At 42.9% G+C, this 26,512-nt stretch overlaps 2 protein-coding genes across 5 annotated transcripts in view; one reads left to right on the top strand and one right to left on the bottom strand.

The window, feature by feature from the left end:
- Positions 1–26,512, top strand: part of LOC121540200 (ras-specific guanine nucleotide-releasing factor RalGPS2-like) — a 138,009-nt gene that overhangs the window by 48,947 nt on the left and 62,550 nt on the right. For all 4 annotated transcript variants that reach the window (XM_045207821.1, XM_045207822.1, XM_041848888.2 and 1 more), the window contains exons 6-9: positions 162–245; positions 12,866–12,955; positions 13,083–13,175; positions 15,506–15,632. In XM_045207821.1, coding sequence (XP_045063756.1) covers positions 162–245; positions 12,866–12,955; positions 13,083–13,175; positions 15,506–15,632 — 394 coding nt within the window. The remainder of the gene's footprint in view (positions 1–161; positions 246–12,865; positions 12,956–13,082; positions 13,176–15,505; positions 15,633–26,512) is intronic.
- The window catches only part of LOC121540201 (angiopoietin-related protein 1-like), a 33,652-nt gene continuing 32,138 nt past the window's right edge, over positions 24,999–26,512 (bottom strand). Inside the window, exons 6-7 of the mRNA XM_041848889.1 lie at positions 25,949–26,219; positions 24,999–25,729 (exon numbers count right to left, since the gene is read on the bottom strand). Of these exons, the coding sequence (XP_041704823.1) occupies positions 25,542–25,729; positions 25,949–26,219 (459 nt within the window). The 3' untranslated portion in view covers positions 24,999–25,541. The remainder of the gene's footprint in view (positions 25,730–25,948; positions 26,220–26,512) is intronic.

Raw genomic sequence — 26,512 nt, 5'->3', positions numbered from 1 at the left:
AAGACCGACTGTGGCTATGTTTGTTGTTTATCCCTGAGTTTGTGTTGTATAAATCCGTGTATATGACTGATTTAGGAGCTGCTGAACCTGTGGGTGTGTGCACCATGTAAATCTGTGACTGTGTGCCTGTTGTGTAAACTTCTAAGTGTTTGTGTGTTTAGGAGCTGTCAAGTTGTGGCTGGAACAAGAAGGAAAAGCACAGCTCTGCCCCCAACGCTGTGGCCTTCACCCGCAGGTTCAACCAGGTAACAGACACACACACAGGCAGAATAGTGGGGGTGGATAGGGGGAGAAATGTCCCCCTGGAGCTGAGTTATGAGCCTTGGCAAGCAGGTAATGGAGATATTACATCCTTTCTCTCCCCCCCATCCTCTCCTCTTTCCTCCCCGTCTCTCCTCACCACATCCCAAATCATACTCTCTTTCCTAATCCTTTGTTTTGGAGCTTGGAGGGTGTCATGGTAACAAAACGTGCTTCCTGCTGACTTGTTGACTCATCTCACATAGGGAATAAACACACACACACACACACACACACACACACTCCGTTGACATATCTCACAGCAGTGCATTCGTCCGTATTCTCTACCTGACACTTCGGCCCTGAATACGACACAATCCATCATCTCAAATCCCCTCCGTCCTATTGTCTCAGCCTGCTTACACACTCTCTCTCTCTCTCACAAATCCCATCAATCTCATGTTCTCATCTCATCAGACTGGGTTCTGTCCGTGATACTGCTAAGAAACACTGAGAAGAGACCTGAGACAGACTCTTTCTTTCCTAACACTGTCCTTAGCTGGCCTTCACTGTCTCTAGTGTTTGTTTAAACTGTTTGGACATGTTTCTCTGTGGTCTGAGAATGTGGTTGTGCATGGTTTTAGTTTGTTTGAGTGTTTTGAGCGTGTGTGCATGAGTACAAATTGAACTCGCGTGTGAAGTCATCAGCAGGAAGCTCTCTAATGACGCACGGGCAGCCTTACCCTTTAATCCTGCTCCGTCTCTCTCTTTCTGCCCCTTTTCCTCTCTCCCTTTCCCATCTCCCGGTCTCTCCCCTGCCAATTTAGGAGTGTCTTTACTGCCCTCCATCTTCTCCCTGCCCCTTTAAGAGTGTCTTTAAGACCCTGCAGACTCAGTATGAGATGATGTTAGAAGAATGTGTTTCTGTGGAAACTTCCCCAAACGGCCGTTACAGATGTTAGTTAGCTGCACAGCACATCACAGGGCCAGCCGACCGGCAGGCAGGCATCAGCCAAGGGAAATGAGCCGATGTGAATAATGGGGCTTGGGCAGGGAGATATCCTTAGCATGAGCTCCAGTCTTAGCACTCTTCCTTTAGCTCTGATATTGGCAGCAGGCTTTGGATGACAAGGGGAAGGCTGCCATCTTTCAGTACTGCTCAAGCCCAAATCAACCCCTAGCTAGTTAGTTAAATAGCTAATCAGACTAACTATTAACTATCTGCATTGACCTTTTTTGCACTAACTCTTTTGACTCATCACATATGCTGCTGTTACTGTTTATTATCTATCCTGTTGCCTAGTCACTTTATCCCTACCTACATATACATATCTACCTCAATTACCTTGTGACCCTGCACATCGACTCTGTACTGGTACCGTGTAGATAGACAAGTTATCGTTGTCATTGTGTATTTATTCCTTGTGTAATAATTTTATTATTATTTCATTGTTGGGAAGGGCCCGTAAGTAAGCATTTCAATGTTAGTATACACCTGATTTTATGAAGCATCTGACAAATACAATTAGAGTTGAGCTGTCTCCATACTGCTTAGGCATTACTTCATGTTGTTCTGAAAACACTGGATAGGTGTAAGCAATAAGGTAATTGTTCCGCCTCACTCTCTGATAAAAGTTTTGGATTGAGTGTGTATGTGTGTGTATATATATGTATGAATGTATGTGTATGTGTGTATGTATATATATGTATGTGTATGTATATATTTATGTATGTGTATGTATATATTTATGTATGTGTGTATATATACATATGTGTGTGTGTGTGTGTATATATATATATATATATGTAGGTATGTGTGTGTGTGTGTGTGTGTGTGTGTGTGTGTGTGTATATAAAAAATAATAAATAATAATAAATATATATATATATGTATGTATGTGTATATATATGTATATGTATATACAGTGGGGAGAACAAGCATTTGATACACTGCCGATTTTGCAGGTTTTCCTACTTACTAAGCATGTAGAGGTCTGTAATTTTTATCATAGGTACAGAGAGACGGAATCTAAAACAAAAATCCAGAAAATCACATTACATTACATTACATTTAGTCATTTAGCAGACGCTCTTATCCAGAGCGAATTACAGTTAGTGAGTGCATACATTTTTATTTTTATTTTTTTTATACTGGAATCGAACCCACAACCCTGGCGTTGCAAATGCCATGCTATACCAACTGAGCTACATCCCTGCCGGCCATTCCCTCCCCTACCATGGACGACGCTGGGCAAATTGTGCGCCGCCCCATGGGTCTCCCGGTCGTGGCCGGCTACGACAGAGCCTGGATTCGAACCAGGATCTCTAGTGGCACAGCTAGCACTGCGATGCAGCGCCTTAGACCACTGCGCCACTCGGGAGACTCGAGCTTACTGGTCACATTATGATTTTTAAGTAATTAATTTGCATTTTATTGCATGACATAAGTATTTGATCACCTACCAACCAGTAAGAATTCCGGCTCTCACAGACCTGTTAGTTTTTCTTTAAGAAGCCCTCCTGTTCTCCACTCATTACCTGTATTAACTGCACCTGTTTGAACTCGTTACCTGTACAAAAGACACCTGTCCACACACAAGGCTGGGATGGGCTACAGGACAATAGGCAAGCAGCTTGGTGAGAAGGCAACAACTGTTGGCGCAATTATTAGAAAATGGAAGTTCAAGTTCAAGATGACAGTCAATCACCCTCGGTCTGGGGCTCCATGCAAGATCTCACCTCGTGGGGCATCAATGATCATGAGGAAGGTGAGGGATCAGCCCAGAACTACACGGCTGACCTGGTCAATGACCTGAACAGAGCTGGGACCACAGTCTCAAAGAAAACCATTAGTAACACACTACGCCGTCATGGATTAAAATCCTGCAGCGCACGCAAGGTCCCCCTGCTCAAGCCAGCGCATGTCCAGGCCCGTCTGAAGTTTGCCAATGACCATCTGGATGATCCAGAGGAGGAATGGGAGAAGGTCATGTGGTCTGATGAGACAAAAATAGAGCTTTTTGGTCTAAACTCCACTCGCCGTGTTTGGAGGAAGAAGAAGGATGAGTACAACCCCAAGAACACCATCCCAACCGTGAAGCATGGAGGTGGAAACATCATTCTTTGGGGATGCTTTTCTGCAAAGGGGAAAGGACGACTGCACTGTATTGAGGGGAGGATGGATGGGGCCATGTATCGCGAGATCTTGGCCAACAACCTCCTTCCCTCAGTAAGAGCATTGAAGATGGGTTGTGGCTGGGTCTTCCAGCATGACAACGACCCGAAACACACAGCCAGGGCAACTAAGGAGTGGCTCCGTAAGAAGCATCTCAAGGTCCTGGAGTGGCCTAGCCAGTCTCCAGACCTGAACCCAATAGAAAATCTTTGGAGGGAGCTGAAAGACCGTATTGCCCAGCGACAGCCCCGAAACCTGAAGGATCTGGAGAAGGTCTGTATGGAGGAGTGGGCCAAAATCCCTGCTGCAGTGTGTGCAAACCTGGTCAAGACCTACAGGAAACGAATGATCTCTGTAATTGCAAACAAAGGTTTCTGTACCAAATATTAAGTTCTGCTTTTCTGATGTATCAAATACTTATGTCATGCAATAAAATGCAAATTAATTACTTAAAAATCATACAATGTGATTTTCTGGATTTTTGTTTTAGATTCCGTCTCTCACAGTTGAAGTGTACCTATGATAAAAATTACAGACCTCTACATGCTTTGTAAGTAGGAAAACCTGCAAAATCGGCAGTGTATCAAATACTTGTTCTCCCCACTGTATATATCACACACACACACACACACACACTACCATTCAAAAGTTTGGGGTCACTTAGAAATGTCCTTGTTTTCATGTTTTTGTTCATGTCCCCACGGGGGGCCAGTATGAAAATAAAAAAGAATAATGTATGCACTAACTGTAAGTCGCTCTGGATAAGAGTGTCTGCTAAATGACGTAAATGTAAATACAGTGTAGACATTGTTAATGTTGTAAATGGTGATTGTAGCTGGAAACGGCTGATTTAAAATAATTAAATTAATGGAATATCTACATAGGCGTAGAGAGGCCCATTATCGGCAACCATCAGTCCTGTGTTCCAATGGCACGTTGTGTTTGCTAATCCAAGTGCTAATCCAATTTTCAAAGGCTAATTGATCATTAGAAAACCCTTTTGCAATTATGTTAGCACAGCTGAAAACTGTGATGAAAGAAGCAATAAAACCTTGAGACTAGTTGAGTATCTGGAGCATCAGCAATTGTGGGTTCGATTACAGGCTCAAAATGGCCAGAAACGAATAACTTTCTTCTGAAACTCGTCAGTCTATTCTTGTTCTGAGAAATGAAGGCGCTTCCATGCGAGAAATTGCCACAAAACTGAAGATCTCGTACAACGCTTTGTACTACTCCCTTCACAGAACAGCGTAAACTGGCTCTAACCAGAATAGAAAGAGGAGTAGGAGGCCCTGGTGCACAACTGAGCAAGAGGACAAATACATTAGTGTCTAGTTTGAGAAACAGATGCCTCACAGGTCCTCAACTGGCAGCTTCATTAAATAGTACCCACAAAACACCAGTCTCAACGTCAACAGTGAAGAGGCGACTCCGGATGTTGACCTTCTAGGCAGAGTTGCAAAGAAAAAGCCATAACTCAGACTGGCCAATAAAAAGAAAAGATTAAGATGGGCAAAATAACACAGACACTGGACAGAGGAAGATTGGAAAAAAAGTGTTATGGACAGACAAATCGAAGTTTGAGGTGTTCGGATCACAAAGAAGGACATTTGTGAGACGCAGACCAAATGAAAAGATGCTGGAGGAGTGCTTGATGCCATCTGTCAAGCATGGTGGAGGCAATGTGATGGTCTGGGGGTGCTTTGGTGGTGGTAAAGTGGGAGATTTGTACAGGGTAAAAGGGATCTTGAAGAAGGAAGGCTATCACTCCATTTTGCAACGCCATGCCATACCCTGTGGACGGCGCTTGATTGGAGCCAATTTCCTCCTACAACAGGACAATGATCCAAAGCACAGCTCCAAACTATGCAAGAACTATTTAGGGAAGAAGCAGTCAGCTGGTATTCTGTGTATTATGGAGTGGCCAGCACAGTCACCGGATGTCAACCCTATTGAGCTGTTGTGGGAGCAGCTTGACCGTATGGTACGTAAGAAGTGCCCATCAAGCCAATCCAACTTATGGGAGGTGCTTCAGGAAGCATGGGGTGAAATCTCTTCAGATTACCTCAACAAATTGACAACTACAATGCCAAAGGTCTGCAAGGCTGTAATTGCTGCAAATGGAGGATTCTTTGACGAAGCAAAGTTTGAAGGACACAATTATTATTTCAATTAAAAATCATTATTTTTAACCTTGTCAATGACTACATTTCCTATGCATCTTGCTATATTTCCTATTCAAACTCATTTCATATATGTTTTCAAGGAAAATAAGGACATTTCTAAGTGACCCCAAACTTTTGAACAGTAGTGTGTGTGTGTGTGTGTGTGTGTGTGTGTTATATATGTATATGTGTTTTAAAAAAAATATAAAAAATATATATATATATATATATGTGTATGTATATATATATATATATATATATATGTGTATGTGTATATATATGTATGTGTATATATATGTATGTGTATATATATATATATATATATATATATATATATATATGTGTATGTGTTATATATATATATATATATGTATGTGTATGTTTTATGTGTGTGTGTATATATATATATATATATATATATATATATATATATATATATATTAGGGCTGTCAAATGATTAAAATTTTTTAATCAAATTAATCAGAATTTTCAGTGGATTAATCATGATTAATCACTATTTGCAATTACACCTGAATCCTAACCATTTTTTTCTGAAATGCATACCAAAAGATAAATAACAGGACACAGATACATAATTTTCATATTATGTCTGTTTATTAACACAGCCAAATAATGGTGTTTTAAATCAAGCTGAAACATACTACACACCATAATATTTGTCTTTGTAATGTTCCATCACTTCCTCTTTGGCATTCCTCTTAACCAGGATGTACAATTTACAGTATTCAATTGAACAGAAAGCAATAAATGTAGTCAAATCATAACAGTGAACTACCACATTTTTGCACAATTTGAGTCATCTGTGGAAAAAAACATTTTCAATAAAACTTTTAAATCAAACCAAAGAACAATCTTTTACGTTTTCCTCCATTCTTTAATCCAGTTGCTCAAAAATCCAGTTGCTAACTACTATAACATGTTGCACTGAAACTGGTCTTTTTGTTTGAACATCACCTTTCAAATCTACTGAGCTTCATCATCTTTCAGCCAGTTGCTGAGGCAAACTAACTTGTTCACATTTTCTGAAAGTAAAGCTGACCTTTTCTTGTTCACAATGTGACCTGCAACTGAGAAAAGTCGTTCACAGGGAACAGTGGTTGCAGGAGTGGCTAGATATCAAATTATCTGAGGTTGATTTTGTTAATTGCCTGCAAACATTCAGCGTGGTCTGGCGCAAACCACTTGCTGAATCTGACGGCCCAGCAAACGCATGTTTGGCGTTGACATGGTACTTCAAGCTTGAACAGCTCCGGTGAAATTGAAACTCCTTCTTACAAATCTTGCAAATAACCTTGTACTTGTTAACTGTACCATCATCATTCTTTTTATATTTGAATCCGTCAATAGGCCCACTTTGCTCACCTTGCTCCATCTCGCCTCTAGCTCCCAACCACTTTCCTGACCTGAATAATTTGTCACACTGCGCATGCGTGAAATGCGTAAAAAAAAATTGACGTAATTAACAGCAAACAACTAATTAACGTCGATTACGCGCTATTTTTGACAGCCCTAAATATATATATATATATATATATATATATATATATATATATGTGTATATATGTGTGTGTGTGTATGTATATATATGTATGTATGTGTGTGTGTGTGTGTTATATATAAATGTATATAGTATATATATAGTGTATATATATATATATATATATATATATATATAATCACACACACACAAAAGTATGTGGACTCCCCTTCAAATTAGTGGATTTGGCTATTTCAGCCACACCCGTTGCTGACTGGTGTATAAAATCGAGCACACAGCCATGCAATCTCCATAGACACACATTGGCAGTAGAATGGCCTCACTGAAGAGCTCCGTGACTTGCAACGTCATAGGATGCCACCTTTCCAACAAGTCAGTTCGTCAAATTTCTGCCCTGCTAGAGCTGCCCCGGTCAACTGTAAGTGCTGTTATTGTGAAGTGGAAACGTCTAGGAGCAACAACGGCTCAGCCGCGAAGTGGTAGACCACACAAGCTCATAGAACGGTACCGCTGAGTGCTGAAGCGCGTACTGCGTAAAAATCGTCTGTCCTCGGTTGCAGCACTCACTACAGAGTTCCAAACTTCCTCTGGAAGCAACGTCAGCAAAATAACCGTTCGTCGGGAGCTTAATGAAATGGGTTTCCATGGCCGAGCATCCACACACAAGCCTAAGATCGCCATGTGCAATGCCAAGCGTCGGCTGGAGTGGTGTAAAGCTCGCCGCCATTGGACTCTGGAGCAATGGAAACGTCTTCTCTGGAGTGTGTTGAATCACGCTTCACCATCTGGCAGTCCGACGGACGAATCTGGGTTTGGTGGATGCCATGAGAACACTACCTGCCCCAATGCATAGTGCCAACTATAAAGTTTGGTGGAGGAGGAATAATGGTCTGGGGCTGTTTTTCATGGTTCAGGCCCCTTAGTTCCAGAAAAGGGAAATCTTAACGCTACAGCAAACAATGACATTCTAGACGATTCTGTGCTTCGCACTTTGTGGCAACAGTTTGGGGAAGGCCCGTTCCTGTTTCAGCATGAAAATGCCCCCGTGCACAAAGCGAGGTCCATACAGAAATGGTTTGTTGAGATCGGTGTGGAAGAACTGGAGTGGCCTGCACAGAGCCCTGACCTCAACCCCATGAATTGGAACGCCGACTGTGAGCCAGGCCTAACGCCCAACATCAGTACCCGACCTCACTAATGCTCTTGTGGCTGAATGGAAGCATGTCCCCGCAGCCATGTTCCAACATCTAGTGGAAAGCCTTCCCAGGAGAGTGGAGGCTGTTATAGCAGCAAAGGAGGACTAACTCCATATTAATGCCCATGATTTAGGAATGAGATGTTCGATGAGCAGGTGTCCACATACTTTTGGTTATGTAGTGTAGGTTGGTATGGCTGGAGAGGGGTAGGTGTAGAGTGTGATGTAGTGGATAGCGGAGGAGTGGTGGTACAGGGATGAAGAGGAGGGTACAGGGATGGATAGAGGTGAAAAGGGTATGGGGGAGGTGTAGATCTAAAGAAGTTTATAGAAGGGTAGATCATGTTCTAGGTGGATGGGGGCTGAGGTAAGGCTGGGTTGGACTGCGGTAAGGCTGGAAGGTGTAGGAGAGGACAGGTAAGGCTGGGGGGGGTGTAAGAGGGGACTGAGGTAAGGCTGGAGGGTGTAAGAGGTGACTGAGGGAAGGCTGGAAGGTATAGGAGAGGACCGGTAAGGCTGGAGGGGGCAAGAGGGAATTGAGGTAAGGCTGGTGGGTGTAGGAGGGGACTGGGGTAAGGCTGGATGGGGCAAGAGGGAATTGAGGTAAGGCTGGTGGGTGTAGGAGGGGACTGAGGTAAGGCTGGAGGGCTCTGAGGGAAGGCTGGAGGGGGCAGTAGTGGACTGAGGTAAGGCTGGAGGGTTCTGAGGTAAGGCTGGAGGGTTCTGAGGTAAGGCTGGAGGGTTCTGAGGGAAGGCTGGAGGACTCTGGAGTGGTCTGAGGTAAGGCTGGAGGGGGCAGTTGAGTTTAAATAACAAATGACAGCACATATTGATGGGTACACTTCCTGCCTTAACTTCCTGCTTTTATTTCCTGCTTTTACTTCCTGCTTTGCACCTCGCCACCAGTCCAGCCATTATGTCGTCCTTGACTTGAATGGGGACGCCCATTATTTTAATTCTATTTCTATGGCAGCACATGCAGTCAGGAGCGGAGGAGAGGAGAAAATGTGCGTCTTACATAAAATTAATTGGCCCCTAGCCAGGTCCAGCTGTAGCCTCTTCTGCACCCAGGCAGTGAGATGGAGCTATCGTAAACTCTCCAGTCCTCTGGAGCTAATCCACAGCTATCAGCTGGTGTCTCTATGTTCCATGTTATTTATGATGATTGCAGAGTTGGAGCAGAGCAGCCTGAAATAGCAGGGATTTATAAGACCATAAACACTACAGGAAAGACACAACTGAGAGCCTCTGCTCTTTCCTCTGGCCTGGCCTGTAGAGTGCACACACATAGACATATGAGCGCACGCACACACACACTATTTTAGGCTTAAGGGGTTAGGGTTATGAGTTAGGTTAGGGGTTAGGTCAAAAAAGATTTGGAATGGGAATACATTTATTACTCTCCAAAAATCCTGACAAATCACGAAAACAAAGTTGTGTGTGCAGGATGTTAGAGGGAAAAAGTCATTTCCAGCCACTTGAATCTCTTGCAGGGCTGTGACCCTCAATGGTGCCAGAGTGTAGTAGGAAAGTATTTTTCCCACAGTGGGTTTCTATACAGAGCCACCTGCAGTAAGCTGATATCATACACACTCACACTGTCCTGTGGGGGGTTTGGTCAGTCTGTTAACCATGTTGCTTCCCTCCTCTGGGCCGGTCTGGGATTCTCATCAGCACAACCCTGCACCGTACAGTAGAACCATGATCACACACACACACACTCTGAAGAGGGGAGGACCTAAAGCTTTGGAGAAGAGGAGGGAAAGTGAGCGGGAGGAAGAGAGGGACTCCTGGGGAGATGGAAAGTTGAAGATGAAGCAAACGAGTTGGAAGTGAAAGAGAGGGATGGAGAGAGAAATATGGAGATAAGTGAGAAGGCTGCAGAGGGAAAGTAAAGGATAGACAAAGCTGACTTCAGGGAGCATCAGTATTGTGTATAGTTGATGACATATTGATGTATTGGTCTATTACACAGACAGGCTGGATATAAGTTTGGTAAAGTGCATATTTCCTTTGTTTTTCCTATGGGTAGTTTAGGTGACAGCGCTCTCGATCTCTCTCCACACTGATCACTCTTGGCTGTTCCTCTCTCCATCTATCTCTCGCTTCCTCACTATCTGTCTCGGTCTCTCACTCTCCACCTCTCTCTTTTTCTCATCTCCTCTCTGTCTCTCTCTCTTCCATACTTTCTCTCTCATACTTTCTCTCTCAATTCAATTCAATAAATGCTTTATTGGCATGAATGGGTGTTTGCCACTGTTGCCAAAGCAATGTATATGAAGTATTACATAAATGAACAATATGTGAGCAACAATTTTTATATATATCAACAACAATAATTATACTGTATATGGAAAATAATACACAAAAAATAAAACAAACAGCAACCATTGAGAAATTACATCTACAAGGGCTCATGTGTATGACATAGTGGGAGTTATTGTCACTTATATTGTGACAGGCCAGGACACACTCTGCAGCAAGCTCTGTTTTCTCCTAACAAAATGCAGATTTTCTCCTCAACAGGCAGTTCAAGAAATCCTGAAATTCTTTCTTTAAATTTCAGGAGATAATTACCTCTGGGTCATATTGGAGCAGTGAAGTAGGAAGAGCTGCTCCTCTAGTTGACCCGACCAACAGTGCTTACGTAGTCTTTCTTCACCGACCTTCCATGTGTTTCTATGTCGTCCTGTCTCTTGCCAGGCTATGGTTACCGAGTCTGTACCTTGTTAATGTCTTCCTTTATTTTAATTATTTGATTTTATCAAGGTGTTGTGCTAATTTGATATCTCTATTGAGAATGTGGTAACATTGAAGTTTGTGATAATAATTAATCAATGTATTTTTGTTAGAGTTCTATTTGTTTCTCTCTCTCTCTCGTTCTCTCTGTGGAACACAGTGTACAGACAACTTTAGACTATAAAAGACTCAGGAGGCCTGATATCAGCTTATTTTCCCACCATTACCACTCCTCTCCCTTCCATCTTTCCATTTCCCTTCCCTCCCTCTCTTCCCTTCCCTCTCTCTTGGGCTGTTGGACCAGACACTGACCGATTCATTGACCTTATTTGCTTTACTATGAGAGGAGAGCTGTGTGTGTGTGTGTGTGTGTGTGTGTGTGTGTGTGTGTGTGTGTGTGAGCTCTTGGCCAATTGATTTATCGGTCGGATCACTTTGTTCTGTCTGGGAATTACCTAACACACACTCTGACCTCATTCTCTTGCATACCTTTTATGGGTAGCTGTTGATACATCAGCTGGAGGCAGGGGTGGAGTGCTGCCGGAGCGGCACTCCCTCACTTTTTTCCATTTGAAAATACACAGAGCTGGAAAACTATTTCTGGAAAATGAATTCTGATGAATTATAAATAAATTATATTTAATTACCACTAAAATTACATGAAAAATGATAGAACGACAAACCAAATAAATATTTATAGCAGGCTAGAGGTAGGTAAATTGTGCTTTTTTTCCCTGTCTTCTCTCTGGCGGTGGCGAGAATGATGAAGAACTGTAGGCTACGTGTGTGCACTGCAGAGGCCAGTCAGAGGCTTGACCACTTTGGCCAATCAGAACATTGAAAAATGATCACCACCAGTTCCTATCCTATATTTTAAAGGGATACTATATTTATGTCTGTTTCCATTATGAAGGAAGTTAGAGGTAGTTTCACAAGCCAATGCTAACTAGTTAGCACAATGACTGGAAGTGTGGGTATCTGCTAGCAAGAAATGCTAATAGTTTAACACCATTTGCTCTAATTTGCTCACAAAACAGTAATTCAGGAAGATCATCTAAATGCATATTCCCATTAAACTAATTGAGATCAATCAAATGATTGGCATGCAGATGCAGTTTGGATGTTTCACCGGTATAACGTGAATAATTATCATTCACGATTGACCGTAATGATGGCCTATTTTGAAATTAGGTATGCCTAACTTGGAGATTGAGGGTATTCAAAATAAACGTTTATTGAGACAATATGTGTGGGTATAGGCAGACGTTGCAATTGGAGGATGCATTTTATGCATATTCTATAGGCTAATGATATAGAATTATATGATATTCAATAGGCTACATCTGTCGGTACAAACCTTGATTGAGGAAATTCTGACGTCAGTTACATTTGTATTTTGTGCTCCCTTGCCTAAAAAAAAATAGCACTACACCACTGGCTGGAGTCTGGTCAACTTTCCTCCATTCCAGTAGCCCTCTCACTCATCTCCTCCAATGCTCTTGTTTTCCCCAAAGATCTCATTGCAGACAGAACAGCTAATCTGATGGAACATTCCCATTAGTTCAGCTTCTCTGTAGACATTGTTGTGATCTGACCTGAGAGCTGTGTGATGTAGGCTTTGACAGAAGGTGTCAGGAACCATGGCAGGGCCAGTCTGAGTCTGTCCTGAAGGAACATTGTACTTGATGTTAAATAGCTGTTATGGTTAGTCAGCAATCACATGTATGAGTGTGTTTGTCTACTCTGTTGGGAAGTGCTGTTTAACCATCTGTCAGGTGCTGTTAATCACTTTGTGCTATGCAAAATAACAAATTGATTGATTGTGTCTCCAGACGACTTTCTGGGTGGTGAGGGAGATCCTTCATGCTCAGACCCTGAAGATCAGAGCTGAGGTACTCAGTCTCTACATCAGAACTGCCAAGGTAAGGAACACACACTGTACTCTGTTTATTCTCTACAGATTCTTGATTCATTTCCACAAGTGGACAATAAACCTATTGTAATGTAAAAGTGTGTGTATACATCTTAAGCGTTCTCTGTTCCCAACAGAAACTGTGTGACATAAACAATCTGCATGCAGTGATGGCTGTGGTGTCAGGCTTACAAAGCGCTCCCATCTATAGACTCTCCAAGACATGGGCGGTGAGTTACTTTGTGTGTGTCCATGCATATCAAACAATGATCTTTCTCTAACTGCACGCTACAAAAAACGGAGTTGGTTGAAGATGTGTTGATGGTGTGTTGTAGAGCAGTGGCAGATGTAAATTGATCTACTCTATTTCACCAGTCATAAGTCATTACACAGTCATTACTGGAATATGTAATGGTCTTGTGTATATGAAGCATCCGTGCAGAAACTTCAGTGAGAACGTTGATTAATGTGCACTGTCCCTATAACAATAAACTCTCATACACTCTCTCTCGCTCACTTACACTCTCACACACTTGTCACTCACTCTCTCGCTTTATTTCTCTCACACTCTCTCTTGCTCACACTCTCTTGCGCGCTCAGTCTCTCTCCCTCTTACACTCTCACACACACACTCTCTGGCTAGGCTGAAAACCAGACTTTGCTTGCTGGGGTATTATGCAGGGTATTATATTGCACTCTGAAGTGACTGGAAAATTAATGAATTAGAGTGAATGAAGTTGAATCAGAATGAGGCCATTCCAGGGAAATTATCCCCAGTTCCCCGCCACAACAATATTCCTGGCTCCAGGCTGGATATTGTGCTTCTTACATCCAGATTTGAGCTCTCCCCCCCCCTCCCCCTCTCCCTTTCTCACTTGCTCCATTGGCTCTTGATTTCATATGTTCCCACTTTTATTTATTTAGTCTGTGAATGTTGAATTTAATCTTGCGAATGTATTCACCCCCTTTGGCATTTTTCCTATTTTGTTGCCTTACAACCTGGAATTGAAATTCATTTTTGGGGGGTTTGTATCATTTGATTTACACAACATGCTACCACTTTGAAGATGCAAAATATTTTTAGGGGTGAAACAAACAAGAAATAAGACAAAATAACTATTCACCCCCCCAAAGTCAATACTTTGTAGAGCCACCTTCTCTTGGGGTATGTCTCAATAAGCTTGGCACATCTAGCCACTGGGATTTTTGCCCATTCTTCAAGGCAAAACTGCTCCAGTTCCTTCAAGTTGGATGGGTTCCGCTGGTGTACAGCTATCTTTAAGTCATACCACAGATTCTCAATTGGATTGAGGTCTGGGCTTTGACTAGGCCATTCCAAGACATTTAAATGTTTCCCCTTAAACCACTCGAGTGTTGCTTTAGTAGTATGCTTAGGGTCATTGTCCTGCTGGAAGGTGAACCTCCATCCCAGTCTCAAATCGCTGGAAGACTGAAGCCAGTTTCCCTCAAGAATTTCCCTGTATTTAGTGCCATCCATCATTCCTTCAATTCTGACCAGTTTCCCAGTCCCTGCCGATGGAAAAACATCCCCACAGCATGATGCTGCCACCACCATGCTTTACTGTGGGGATGGTGTTCTCGGGGTGATGAGAGGTGTTGGGTTTGCACCAGACATAGCGTTTTCCTTGATTACCAAAAAGCTCAATTTTAGTCTCATCTGACCACAGTACCTTCTTCCATATGTTTGGGGAGTCTCCCACATGCCTTTTGGCAAACACCTAATGTCTTTGCTTATTTTTTCTGGCCACTCTTCTGTATAGCCCAGCTCTGTGGAGTGTACGGCTTAAAGTGTTCCTATGGACAGATACTCCAATCTCTGCTGTGGAACTTTGCAGCGCATTCAGGGTTATCTTTGGTCTCTTTGTTGCCTCTCTGATTAATGCCCTCCTTGTCTGGTCCGTGAGTTTTGGTGGGCGGCCCTCTCTTAGCAGGTTTGTTGTGGTGCCCTATTCTTTCCATTTTTTAATAATGGATTTAATGTTGCTCCGTGGGATGTTCAAAGTTTCTGATATTTTTTTATAACCCAACCCTGATCTGTACTTCTCCACAACGTTGTCTTTGACCTGTTTGGAGAGCTCCTTGGTCTTCATGGTTCCGCTTGCTTGGTGGTGCCCTTTGCTTAGTGGTGTTGCAGACTCTGGGGCCTTTCAGAACAGGTGTGTGTATATATACTGAGATCATGTGACAGTTCATGTGAAACTTAGATTGCACACAGGTGGACTTTATTTAACTAATTATGTGACTTCTGAAGGTAATTGGTTGCACCAGATCTTATTTAGGAACTTCATAGCAAAGGGGGTGAATACATATGCACGCACCACTTTTCTGTTATTAATTTTTTCGAATTGTTTAGTTATTTCACCAATTTGGACTATTATGTGTATGTCCATTACATGAAATGCAAATAAAAGTCCATTTAAATTACAGGTTGTAATGCAACAAAATAGGAAAAACGCCAAGGGGGATGAATACTTTTGCAAGGCACTGTATCTGTACAATAACTCAACTCTAACATGTCTTGCTCTGTCTGTGTGTGTAGTTGTTGAGTCGGAAGGACAAAGCAACGTTTGAAAGGTTGGAGTATCTCATGGCCAAAGAAGACAACTACAAGCGTCTGAGAGACTACATACGCAGCCAGAGCATGAACTCCTGCATACCATACCTGGGTAAGACGCACACACTTTCTCGGATGGGACCATTTCTGTCCCGGCGCCATGCTCCCCACCATTTTATTTAGAAGGACTGAGAAGCTCAGTTCTGGTGACTTTTTAAAAGGACATTCTACTCCAAAATGAATGAAAAATAAAATTATGCTGACACCGTCTAAAATATTATTTCCACCTCCAGAAATGAGCCCAATAACATATTGTTAAAATTATTTTAACATATTGGACCATGCATATACAGTTGAAGTCCCGTGTAGCTCAGTTGGTAGAGCATGGTGCTTGCAACGCCAGGGTTGTGGGTTCGTTTCCCACGGGGGGCCAGTATGAAAATGTATGCACTCACTAACTGTAAGTCGCTCTGGATAAGAGCGTCTGCTAAATGACTAAAATGTAAATCTAAAATGTAAGTCGGAAGTTTACATACACTTAGGTTGGAGTCATTAAAACTCGTTTTTCAACCACTCCACAAATTTCTTGTTAACAAACTATAGTTTTGGCAAGTTGGTTAGGACATCTACTTTGTGCGTGACACAAGTAATTTTTCCAACAATTGTTTACAGACAGATTATTTCACTTATAATCCACTGTATCACAATTCCAGTGGGTCAGAAGTTTACATACACTAAGTTGACTGCCTTTAAACAGCTTGGAAAATTCCAGAAAATGATGTCATGGCTTTAGAAGCTTCTGATAAGCTAATTTACATTATTTGAGAATTGGAGGTGTACTTGTGGATGTATTTCAAGGCCTACCTTCAAACTCAATGCCTCTTTGCTTGACATCATGGGAAAATCAAAAGAAATCAGCCAAGACCTCAGAAAAAAAATTGTAGACCCCCACAAGTCTGGTTCATCCTTGGGAGCAATTTCGAAATGCCTGAAGGTACCACGTTCATCTGTACAAACAATAGTACGCAAGTATAAACACCAGGGGACCACGCAGCCGTCATACCGCTCAGGAAGGAGACGCGTTCTGTCTCCTAGAGATGAACGTACTTTGGTGCGAAAAGTGTAAATCAATCCCAGAACAACAGCGAAGGACCTTGTGAAGATGCTGGAGGAAACGGGTACAAAAGTATCTATATCCACAGTAAAACTAGTCCTATATCGACATAACCTGAAAGGCCGCTCAGCAAGGAAGAAGCCACTGCTCCAAAACCGCTATATAAAAGCCAGACTACGGTTTGCAACTGCACATGGGGACAAATATCGTACTTTTTGGAGAAATGTCCTCTGGTCTGATGAAACAAAAATAGAACTGTTTGGCCATAATGACCATCATTATGCTTGGAGGAAAAAGGGGGTCGCTTGCTAGCCGAAGAACACCATCCCAACCGTTAAGCACGGGTGTGGCAGCATCATGCTGTGGGGGTGCTTTGCTGTAGGAGGGACTGGTGCACTTCACAAAATAGATGGCATCATGAGGAAAGAAAATTATGTGGATATATTGAAGCAACAATTCAAGACATCAGTCAGGAAGTTAAAGCTTGGTCGCAAATGGGTCTTCCAAATGGACAATGACCCCAAGCGTACTTCCAAAGTTGTGGCAAAATGGCTTAAGGACAACAAAGTCAAGGTATTGGAGTGGCCATCACAAAGCCCTGACCACAATCATATAGAACATTTGTGGGCAGAACTGAAAAAGTGTGTGCGAGCAAGGAGGCCTACAAACCTGATTCAGTTACACCAGCTCTGTCAGGAGGAATGGGCCAAAATTAAATTTATTGTGGGAAGCTTGTGGAAGGCTACCTGAAACGTTTGACCCAAGTTAAACAATTTAAAGGCAATGCTACCAAATGCTAATTGAGTGTATTGGCTAAGGTGTATGTACACTTCTGACTTCAAGTGTAGCTTATGCCTGGTCCATATTATCAGGTATGCTATTAGCAATCAGCATTATCACCAGTAGCCCAACTGATGCAGCATAGTGGCTATAAATAAATCGGCAGAAGAATGGGTTTGCCAATCTGCATTTACACTACTGAGCTAATCATTAGCTAGACCCCAAATATAATATTTTTACTAGTTAGCATCATATTGATAAATTGTATGTCCCCAAAAAAACTTGCATAAACACAGTGAATATCATGTTGGCCTAACTTGGGGTAAAACGCCAGACGTGGCAACACGCCCCCTGCCTGTACGTCACACAGAAACCACTTAATGTAAAAAAAGAAATAAATATAATAATCCCCTGACACTTTCCCTTGTTGCTACCACTCTTGCTAAACTAAACATTTCATCTGTCTCATCACAATTTAAGTCACTCCTCAAAAATTATTTTGAGGTAGTTTGGCGCTTTACCCCAAGTTACCCTACAATTGACCCATGATACATTCAGCTCCCCTATGCACTCACTGCAAATTGCAGAGCTGTAATGTGCTTAACCATAACCCAGCTGAAAACTCTGTGTTTAAAATGGTGCAGTTCGCGCATTTAAGAAAGGCAATTAAAACTGCTGTTTTCCCATCGATTGCATTATGAATTGTTGTGCATTGACTTCTCGTCAGAATGCATGTTTCCCTCCCTATGGCACTCACCACTTGAATGCGCCTTGAGAGGAATATGTATATTGCATAGAACGCACAACAACAAACCGACTAAGTAAATAGATAAACTCTTCTACAATGGGGTTTTCTGGGTTTTCTATTCTTTACTAGTTTGCAGAGGAAAAGTAAATGTGGATTTTCTTTCATTTCCCATATTTTTTTTGCGTGGTGGCAATGATTTTGCTGTGGCGCAGTGCCACAGCTAAATGACTGCAGCGGAAACACTGACCATGTGCCGCTCATGGCTGGACAAACACGAGTCATGGAGAAATCATTAAAATCACTTTATTTATTTTTCCTCTGCTTCATCATTTTATATTTATTCCCCCTTTCTTTCCTCCTTTTCCTCTTTGAGAGCTGGCAGCACAGACTGTCTTACTGAGCACTAACAAAGCCCAGGAATCCCCTATGAACTACGGGGGAAAACACATCAGTCTTCTCTCCATCTCTCACTTTCTCTTGTTTTCAATTTTTTCCTCTCCTCCCTCCCTCCCCTCCCTCCCTCCCTCCCTCCCCCTCTCTCTATCTCTGTGTGTGTGGTTGTTTGTTCTGCCTGTGTTGTTTTTCTTTGAGGACTAGATGGAATGTTTCCTCTTTTATTAGCTCTAGTAAAACAGGACTCTTCACTCGTGATTCTCTGTAGTTCCTGTTGTGGTTGATATGAATGGGAAAGGCAGGAATAGGGCTCTCTCACAATCACTCCACACTCTGTACACACACACACACTCTGTATACATGCATACATACATACATACAGTAGAAGCTGGCATACAGTAGAAGCAGCCATATCCTGCATGTGTGCGTGCGTGTGTACAGAGTGTGTGTACGGAGTGTGGAGTGATTGATTGACTTCCCTCTCTGACTGGTATCTTAGTGATGACTGCTGTGGAGTTTAAGCTGTCTTTCTGCTCTGTTTCCACACAGTGACTGTGTTGTTCCTTAGTGGAGTGTGTGTGTGTGTTATGTTTTTGGTTTTACTGTCTTTGTGGGGACCAGAAGTCCTCCCAAGGATAGTAAAACAAGGAACATTTTGACATTGGGGACATTTTGCCGGTCCCCACAAGGAAAATGGCTATTTTAGGCTTAGGGGTTAGATTTAGGTTTAGGGTTAAGGAAAATAGGATTTTGAATGGGAATCAATTGTTTGGTCCCCACAAGGATAGTAAAACAAACGTGTGTGTGTGTGTGTGTTGTTCCGTGGATCCCTGTTGCTATGAGACCTCTTGGTCGTCCTGTGATTGGCTCCTGAACAGAAAGTAAAGTAGAGGTTTGTTCATCTGAGCGTGTGCAAACCAGAGATGTATAATACTTATAATACAAACAGGCAAACAGGGCTGCTCTGTTAACAGGAGATTGCTAATTTGAGGTAGCTACCTTACAAAACCCCTCAAGCAGTCGAATGCATCCATGGCAGTAGTCATGAGGTGCCTTTGATCCATGTCAGTCCTAGTACTGGAAAAGGGATTTGGGAATGACTTCTGAGATATATGACAGTCTGAGATATTAGAAGAGGGAATGGGATATAGGAATTGAGTAGTAGGGGAATCTTCAGTTGAAGTGCTGAATACTGTGTAGCTCAGTTTGTATAGCATGGCGCTTGCAACGCCAGGGTTGTGGGTTTGATTCCCACGGGGGACCAGTATGAAAAAAACAAAACATAAATGTATACACTCACTACTGTAAGTCGCTCTGGATAAGAGCGTCTGCTAAATGACAAAAATTGAAATGAATTTGTCGTGACCCTGAAGTGGTTGCAGATCAGAACATAACATGACTCCAGCTGGGGACACACACACAGCAGACTTTCTGTACCGGGAGAGGCACACACACACCCTCGCGCACACACTGACCTAAGATTCACACTGTGGTCTGAGATTTTGAAAGGGAATCAATTGTTTGGTCCCCATTCGGCCTGTTGACATAAGTAGAGGAGTTGGTTGAATTCGATAAGCTGTGTATGTGTCTAAAGGGACACACATATTCAAAGCTTATTGAGTTTAACCACACTTCCATCCCTTTATACTACAGACCATTACAGAAGGGAGTCACCCATGTTCTGAGGCAGGTCCCTGGCTGCACAGAATAGTGCCAGGGCCATTGGCGAGGTGTGTGTGTGTGGTACATTGTGGTGCAGTAGGGTTGGAGCTGGGCTATGGAGGAACCAACGTAATGGAAATGTGAGGGCAAAGTGTCAGATGAGAGAACTACGCCAAGCTGCTAGCCAACTCGCCAAACCAACTTCAATTTCCCTCCTCTGTTTCCATGACCTACAGCCACAGTATTGGAGCCAGTGCTACATCAGCAGCAGTGTGTGCACGTGAGTGTGTGTGCACGCCTATATTATTTATGTATGCGTGTGTGTGCATTAGCTCATCATCCCGGCAGTGCTAGCTGCGTGTGTGATGGGTGTAAAGACTAACGGCTCCTTTGGGACCTGGGTCAGAGGAGAATCATAACTTTAGGACATATCTTAGTAAAACTGAAAGCCTAGCATTTTAACATGGAAAGAATGTCCCCCTCCCTCCTGTCTTTTTTCATTCTCTGCTCCCTCCTTACCCTTTTCTCTTTTGGGTCCTTGCCTTTTTGTCTTCACTCCATTTCTCTGTTGATCACTCTCCTTTTATCTCTCTCGTCTCCCCTCTACTTCAGGATCATCTTTCCCTATCCTCTCTTTCTCCCACCACTTCGTTGTCCTGACTCCAGGCTCTCCCTCTCTCTCTGAACTACAGAAATGTGGTTCTCATTGTTCCTCCTCCTCCCTGCTCCTCCTCATCTCCTCTCTCCCCCTCTCTTCTCCTCCTCTACTCTCAAAGGCTGCATTCTTTCATTAGAAGAATGATCATCCTCCATTTTTACTATCTCTCTGTTCCTGATAGCTCATTCATACAGCGGTATAATCAAACGTATAATGTATACGCCAGCTGTGACAGAGCAGACTTACTAGTTTGGAAAATGTTATTTTGTTGGGTGAGAAACTGAGAGTGTGAGACCGTGTGAATGAGAAGTTGTGAGAGCAGAGGGTATTTAAAAATTGTTTTTATTTAGTATGGAGCTGCATGGAAACTGACGTCAGAGCAGGGCAGCTATTCACCTTCGTCAACTTGACGTTCGTCTGTGTGTTGTGTTGGAGAACGACCGATATGGATTGTTTAGGACCGATAACGATTTAGGGGTCAAGGAGGCTGATGGCTGATATTTTAGGCCAATATCATTTAAAAACATTATTTGGATGACAAAATTTCCCAGAGACAGCCATTTATGCATTCATTTTAAAATCAAACAATACATTTGACTTAGTTTTTACCAATCTAACTACATAACAACATAATGTTAATAATTTTATTTGAATGGTAAATCTCTTGATAAACTGGGTAAATTAAGATTGCATAGGCCTACTCACAATACAGGTGAATGCATATTCAATCGGAGTGTGTGCATGCATTGAGTTATTGAGCTTGTTTTGGCTGATCAGTGGAGTCTGTGGTGCTACAGATGACAATCTGTTTGCCTTCCATTTGGGACTTATATTAGCCTACTGATCAACAACATTTGCATAGAAGCATCACTCCAGCATGTCACTCCTGCATGGAAGGACATCATATATAGGCACTTCTGTTAGTTTGAGAATATAAAATAACATCTATTTAATTTGAGAATATAAAATAACATCTATTTAATGCATGATTTGTGATCACGAATGCTGTTGAAGCTAGTATTATTTAATTGTTTTCTGTGATTCGATTATTTATTTTTTTGAGCTGTCAGGACGCGTCTTTAAACAACTCTGCTGCCAGCTGAAATTTGAGACAACTCAGTTGGCTAGTTCAGTTATCTGTCAAGAAATGGGCGGGTTGTAACCTGATCCTACTGCTACGATTCGATAGAGCGAGGCTGTAACTCTGGTCCTTTTCACATTTCTCTCCATCGCTCATATCACTTGGTGCTGTTTACTGCTACTATGATAACTAACTCAATGTTGATAAAATTTTCTACCAAGCCATCATTTGTATAATATCTAACAAGGAGAGCGAGGGTAGGAAAAAAACTGTCAATTTACGGATACGATTGTGGCTGGTCAGATCAGCACACCCATTACACCATTACAAGTCAGATGGCTCTTTGCAGAAAATGGTTCATGTTCAAAAATGACAACCAGCTAACGTTAGCTAGCTATGTTGGCTATTAACTTCTATCTGATATCTTAGCACCATGTTTATCTAGCCAGCTAGCTAGCATAGTAGCTAATATAGCTAGCTAGCTAACACCACAGATGAAAGGGTTAGTTATCGTAATCTTTGCTGACAGGTCACATAGCTATCTGCTTAGCTAGCTTGCTTATTGCATGCATGTCCGGGCACGTCGACACAAGCCTTATTATTAGTGAATTAACTAAACTAATATTTGCAAGAGGAGTTCGATATTAGTCACTATGTCAATTCATCAATTTCTCAATACTGCACCTTTCTGTTGGAGAATGAGCTAGCTTGCTACTGCTGATTTTCCCAGCTAGACATTCCTTGGCATTGTGCCGTGCTCGTGGCTCAGGGGTTGAGTGGTGGCTGGAATAGCATCAGCTTTGCTATGTAGCGGGACTATCGGCAAAGCCGATAGAGAAGGGCCGATAGACTAGAAACAGCCAATATCGGCCTGATATATCGGCTCGGCTGATTATCGGTCGTTCTCCAGTGTGTGTGTGTGTTTGACTCTTAACTGGAATAAACAGAATGGCCATACTGGGGCTAAATAGAGCCGGGTGTGACTATAACTATACTCATTATAAATACGTTGATAAATAACAGAAGGGAGAGATGGCAGGGAGACCATGGAGGAAACATTTGGCTTGAGCAGAATCATACGTCTTTAAATTAACTCTCACAAATAAAGCCAAATATATTTACATGCCAAAGTGAGCTGGGCCGTTCCCACGTCACAAAGCACATTGTTAGAGTCCATTTCCTCTCAGTGCTTGTGGGATCCCCGAAACAACAAGCCCATACAAAACAAGAGGGAGTAATATGTACATGAAGATCATACCAAGTCATGTATACCTGGGGGAGAGGTGCATGCCTCTCAACCCCTTTGACTGTGGTACATTCTCATTTTGATTTTAACTGATGACATCATAAGGAACTTGTAATTAAATCCTTACTACGCTGTGAAGAAAGGCATTCACTAGCAACTCACTTAGCAACAAACCCCGCTGGAGACAAGCAAAACAGAACAGCAAAATGAACAATGTTCTTTTCCAGTAGCATTTGGGATGTACAGTGAGGGGAAAAAAGTATTTGATCCCCTGCTGATTTTGTACGTTGGCCCACTGACAAAGACATGATCAGGCTATAATTTTAATGGTAGGTTTATTTGAACAGTGAGAGACAGAATAACAACAACAAAAATCCAGAAAAACGCATGTCAAAAATTTTATAAATTGATTTGCATTTTAATGAGGGAATTAAGTATTTGACCCCTCTGCAAAACATGACTTAGTACTTGGTGGCAAAACCCTTGTTGGCAATCACAGAGGTCAGATATTTCTTGTAGTTGGCCACCAGGTTTGCACACATCTCAGGAGGTATTTTGTCCCACTCCTCTTTGCAGATCTTCTCCAAGTCATTAAGGTTTCGAGCCTGACGTTTGGCAACTCGAACCTTCAGCTCCCTCCACAGATTTTCTATGGGATTAAGTTCTGGAGACTGGCTAGGCCACTCCAGGACCTTAATGTGCTTATTCTTGAGCCACTCCTTTGTTGCCTTGGCCGTGTGTTTTGGGTCATTGTCATGCTGGAATACCCATCCACGACCCATTTTCAATGCCCTGGCTGAGGGAAGGAGGTTCTCACCCAAGATTTGACGGTACATGGCCCCGTCCATCATCCCTTTGATGCGGTGAAGTTGTCCTGTCCCCTTAGCAGAAAAACACCCCCAAAGCATAATGTTTCCACCTCCATGTTTGACGGTGGGGATGGTGTTCTTGGGGTCATAGGCAGCATTCCTCCTAATCCAAACACGACGAGTTGAGTTGATGCCAAATAGCTCGATTTTGGTCTCATCTGACCACAACACTTTCACCCAGTTCTCCTCTAAATCATTCAGATGTTCATTGGCAAACTTCAGACGGCCCTGTATATGTGCTTTCTTGAGCAGGGGGACCTTGCGGGCGCTGCAGGATTTCAGTCCTTCACGGCGTATTGTGTTACCAATTGTTTTCTTGGTGACTATGGTCCCAGCTGCCTTGAGATCATTGACAAGATCCTCCCGTGTAGTTCTGGGCTGATTCCTCACCGTTCTCACGATCATTGCAACTCCACAAGGTGAGATCTTGCATGGAGCCCCAGGCCGAGGGAGATTGACAGTTATTTTGTGTTTCTTCCATTTGCGAATAATCGCACCAACTGTTGTCACCTTCTCACCAAGCTGCTTGGCGATGGTCTTGTAGCCCATTCCAGCCTTGTGTAGGTCTAAAATCTTGTCCCTGACATCCTTGGAGAGCTCTTTGGTCTTGGCCATGGTGGAGAGTTTGGAATCTGATTGATTGATTGATTGCTTCTGTGGACAGGTGTCTTTTATACAGGTAACAAGCTGAGATTAGGAGCACTCCCTTTAAGAGTGTGCTCCTAATCTCAGCTCGTTACCTGTATAAAAGACACCTGGGAGCCAGAAATCTTTCTGACTGAGAGGGGGTCAAATACTTATTTCCCTCATTTAAAATGCAAATCGATTTATTATAACATTTTTGACATGTGTTTTTCTGGATTTCTTTGTTGTTATTCTGTCTCTCACTGTTCAAATAAACCTACCATTAAAATTATAGACTGATCATTTCTTTGTCAGTGGGCAAACGTACAAAATCAGCAGGGGATCAAATACTTTTTTCCCTCACTGTAAGTAATCTCCAAAATTCCTAGAGTAATCACCTTCATAGCGTATTGAACTGTAACAAGGTGGAGTAACATACTGTATACATAGAGACTGTTGTAGAAGGCAGTGGCAGATAGCTCTGTGTTAGAATCCATACTCTGGCTGTCCTCTGCTGTCTGTCACAGCATTATTATGTGGTTGTCTGGCCATGTTAGAGAGGACTCAATAGGAGCACAGCTGAAACGTGGCAGAACGCTGTGTCTTCTGTCCAGAGAGGGTCAAAAATAACCAGGGTTTCCATGAAGCATGATTTGGGCAGTGACTGTTGAAATCGACTTCTCTGACCCACTTGAGAATGGAAGGATGGAATGAAGCATGGAGATGAAGGGTAGCTTGGTAGAGAAACTGAGAGGGGTCGGGAGTCTAGGGGGTGGGGTGGGAGGGTAGGGGTCATGATGAGTCAAAGGTCATGGCGTAGGTAAGGGGATAGAGCCTGATCCAGGCTCAGTCGATAGGTCGGATCATCATGCGGACGGACTTCAGGGAGTAGAACCCTCCTCCGTACTCGGCCCAGAAGATTCCATCCTGGAACTTACTACGGTAAACCCCTCCGCTGTACCATACACCGTTTAGGTTGGTCTGGCCACAGGCATTGTACCACCAGCCACCCTTATGGAAGTGGGCACAGTTACCTAGGGAGGGGAGAGGAGGAGAGAAGGGGGCTTAGTGGTACAGCATATTCTAGTGCTAGCTATCACTTGAGCAGGGATGTTAGAGATGGATCACAGTACAAAGAAGCTTGTGAAACGGTATTCTTGGGAGACTAGTATTGTAGCATAGCAGTGGGTTAGCATACAAGTACAGTATTGTACTTGTATTCTAGCGTACATCCCTATTTTGCCACACTTTACCTGAGAAAGCGTCCTTGTCCCTGTCCAGCGTGGTGAACATTTTCCCGTTGTGGCTGCTGAGGGAGTCTCCAGCGTTTCCCTGGTAGGTGCCCAGTCTCAGGCGGTAGCCCTCACTCTCAGGCTCCAGGTGGAAGCTGCTGTACTCAGCATACACCTTCTTCCCCACCCAGTCCTCCAGCTCTACCAGCAACCTGTAGTCCCCCTGCTTCCCTAGGTTATAGATGTTCTCCAGACCCAGCCAGTACTCACTGTCAATGTTCCCAAAGCCTTTCTGTAGGGGGAGACACACACACACACACACACACACACACACACACACACACACACACACACACACACACAGAGCAGGTTATAATATAGATGATTTCCAGGCTCCAAGGGTTTCTAATAAACGGTTACAGGACTGTGAGTCGTGTAGTGTCCCAGCTAAAGCTTTTGCAATGCTGCTTTCACCCACCAACTAGCCTAACTAACAGCACTGTTTCTAGTCAGGAGCAGAAGGGACCACACCTCTGTCTGCAGACAGTCTAAATAGTCACGCTCAGAGGACAAAGAGAGGGTAAA

This window comes from Coregonus clupeaformis, chromosome 26, assembly GCF_020615455.1.
Source record: "Coregonus clupeaformis isolate EN_2021a chromosome 26, ASM2061545v1, whole genome shotgun sequence".
NCBI classification, from domain to species: domain Eukaryota; kingdom Metazoa; phylum Chordata; class Actinopteri; order Salmoniformes; family Salmonidae; genus Coregonus; species Coregonus clupeaformis.
The sequence above is the reverse complement of the archived record's forward strand: the minus strand, read 5'-3'. Positions and strand labels throughout refer to the sequence as shown.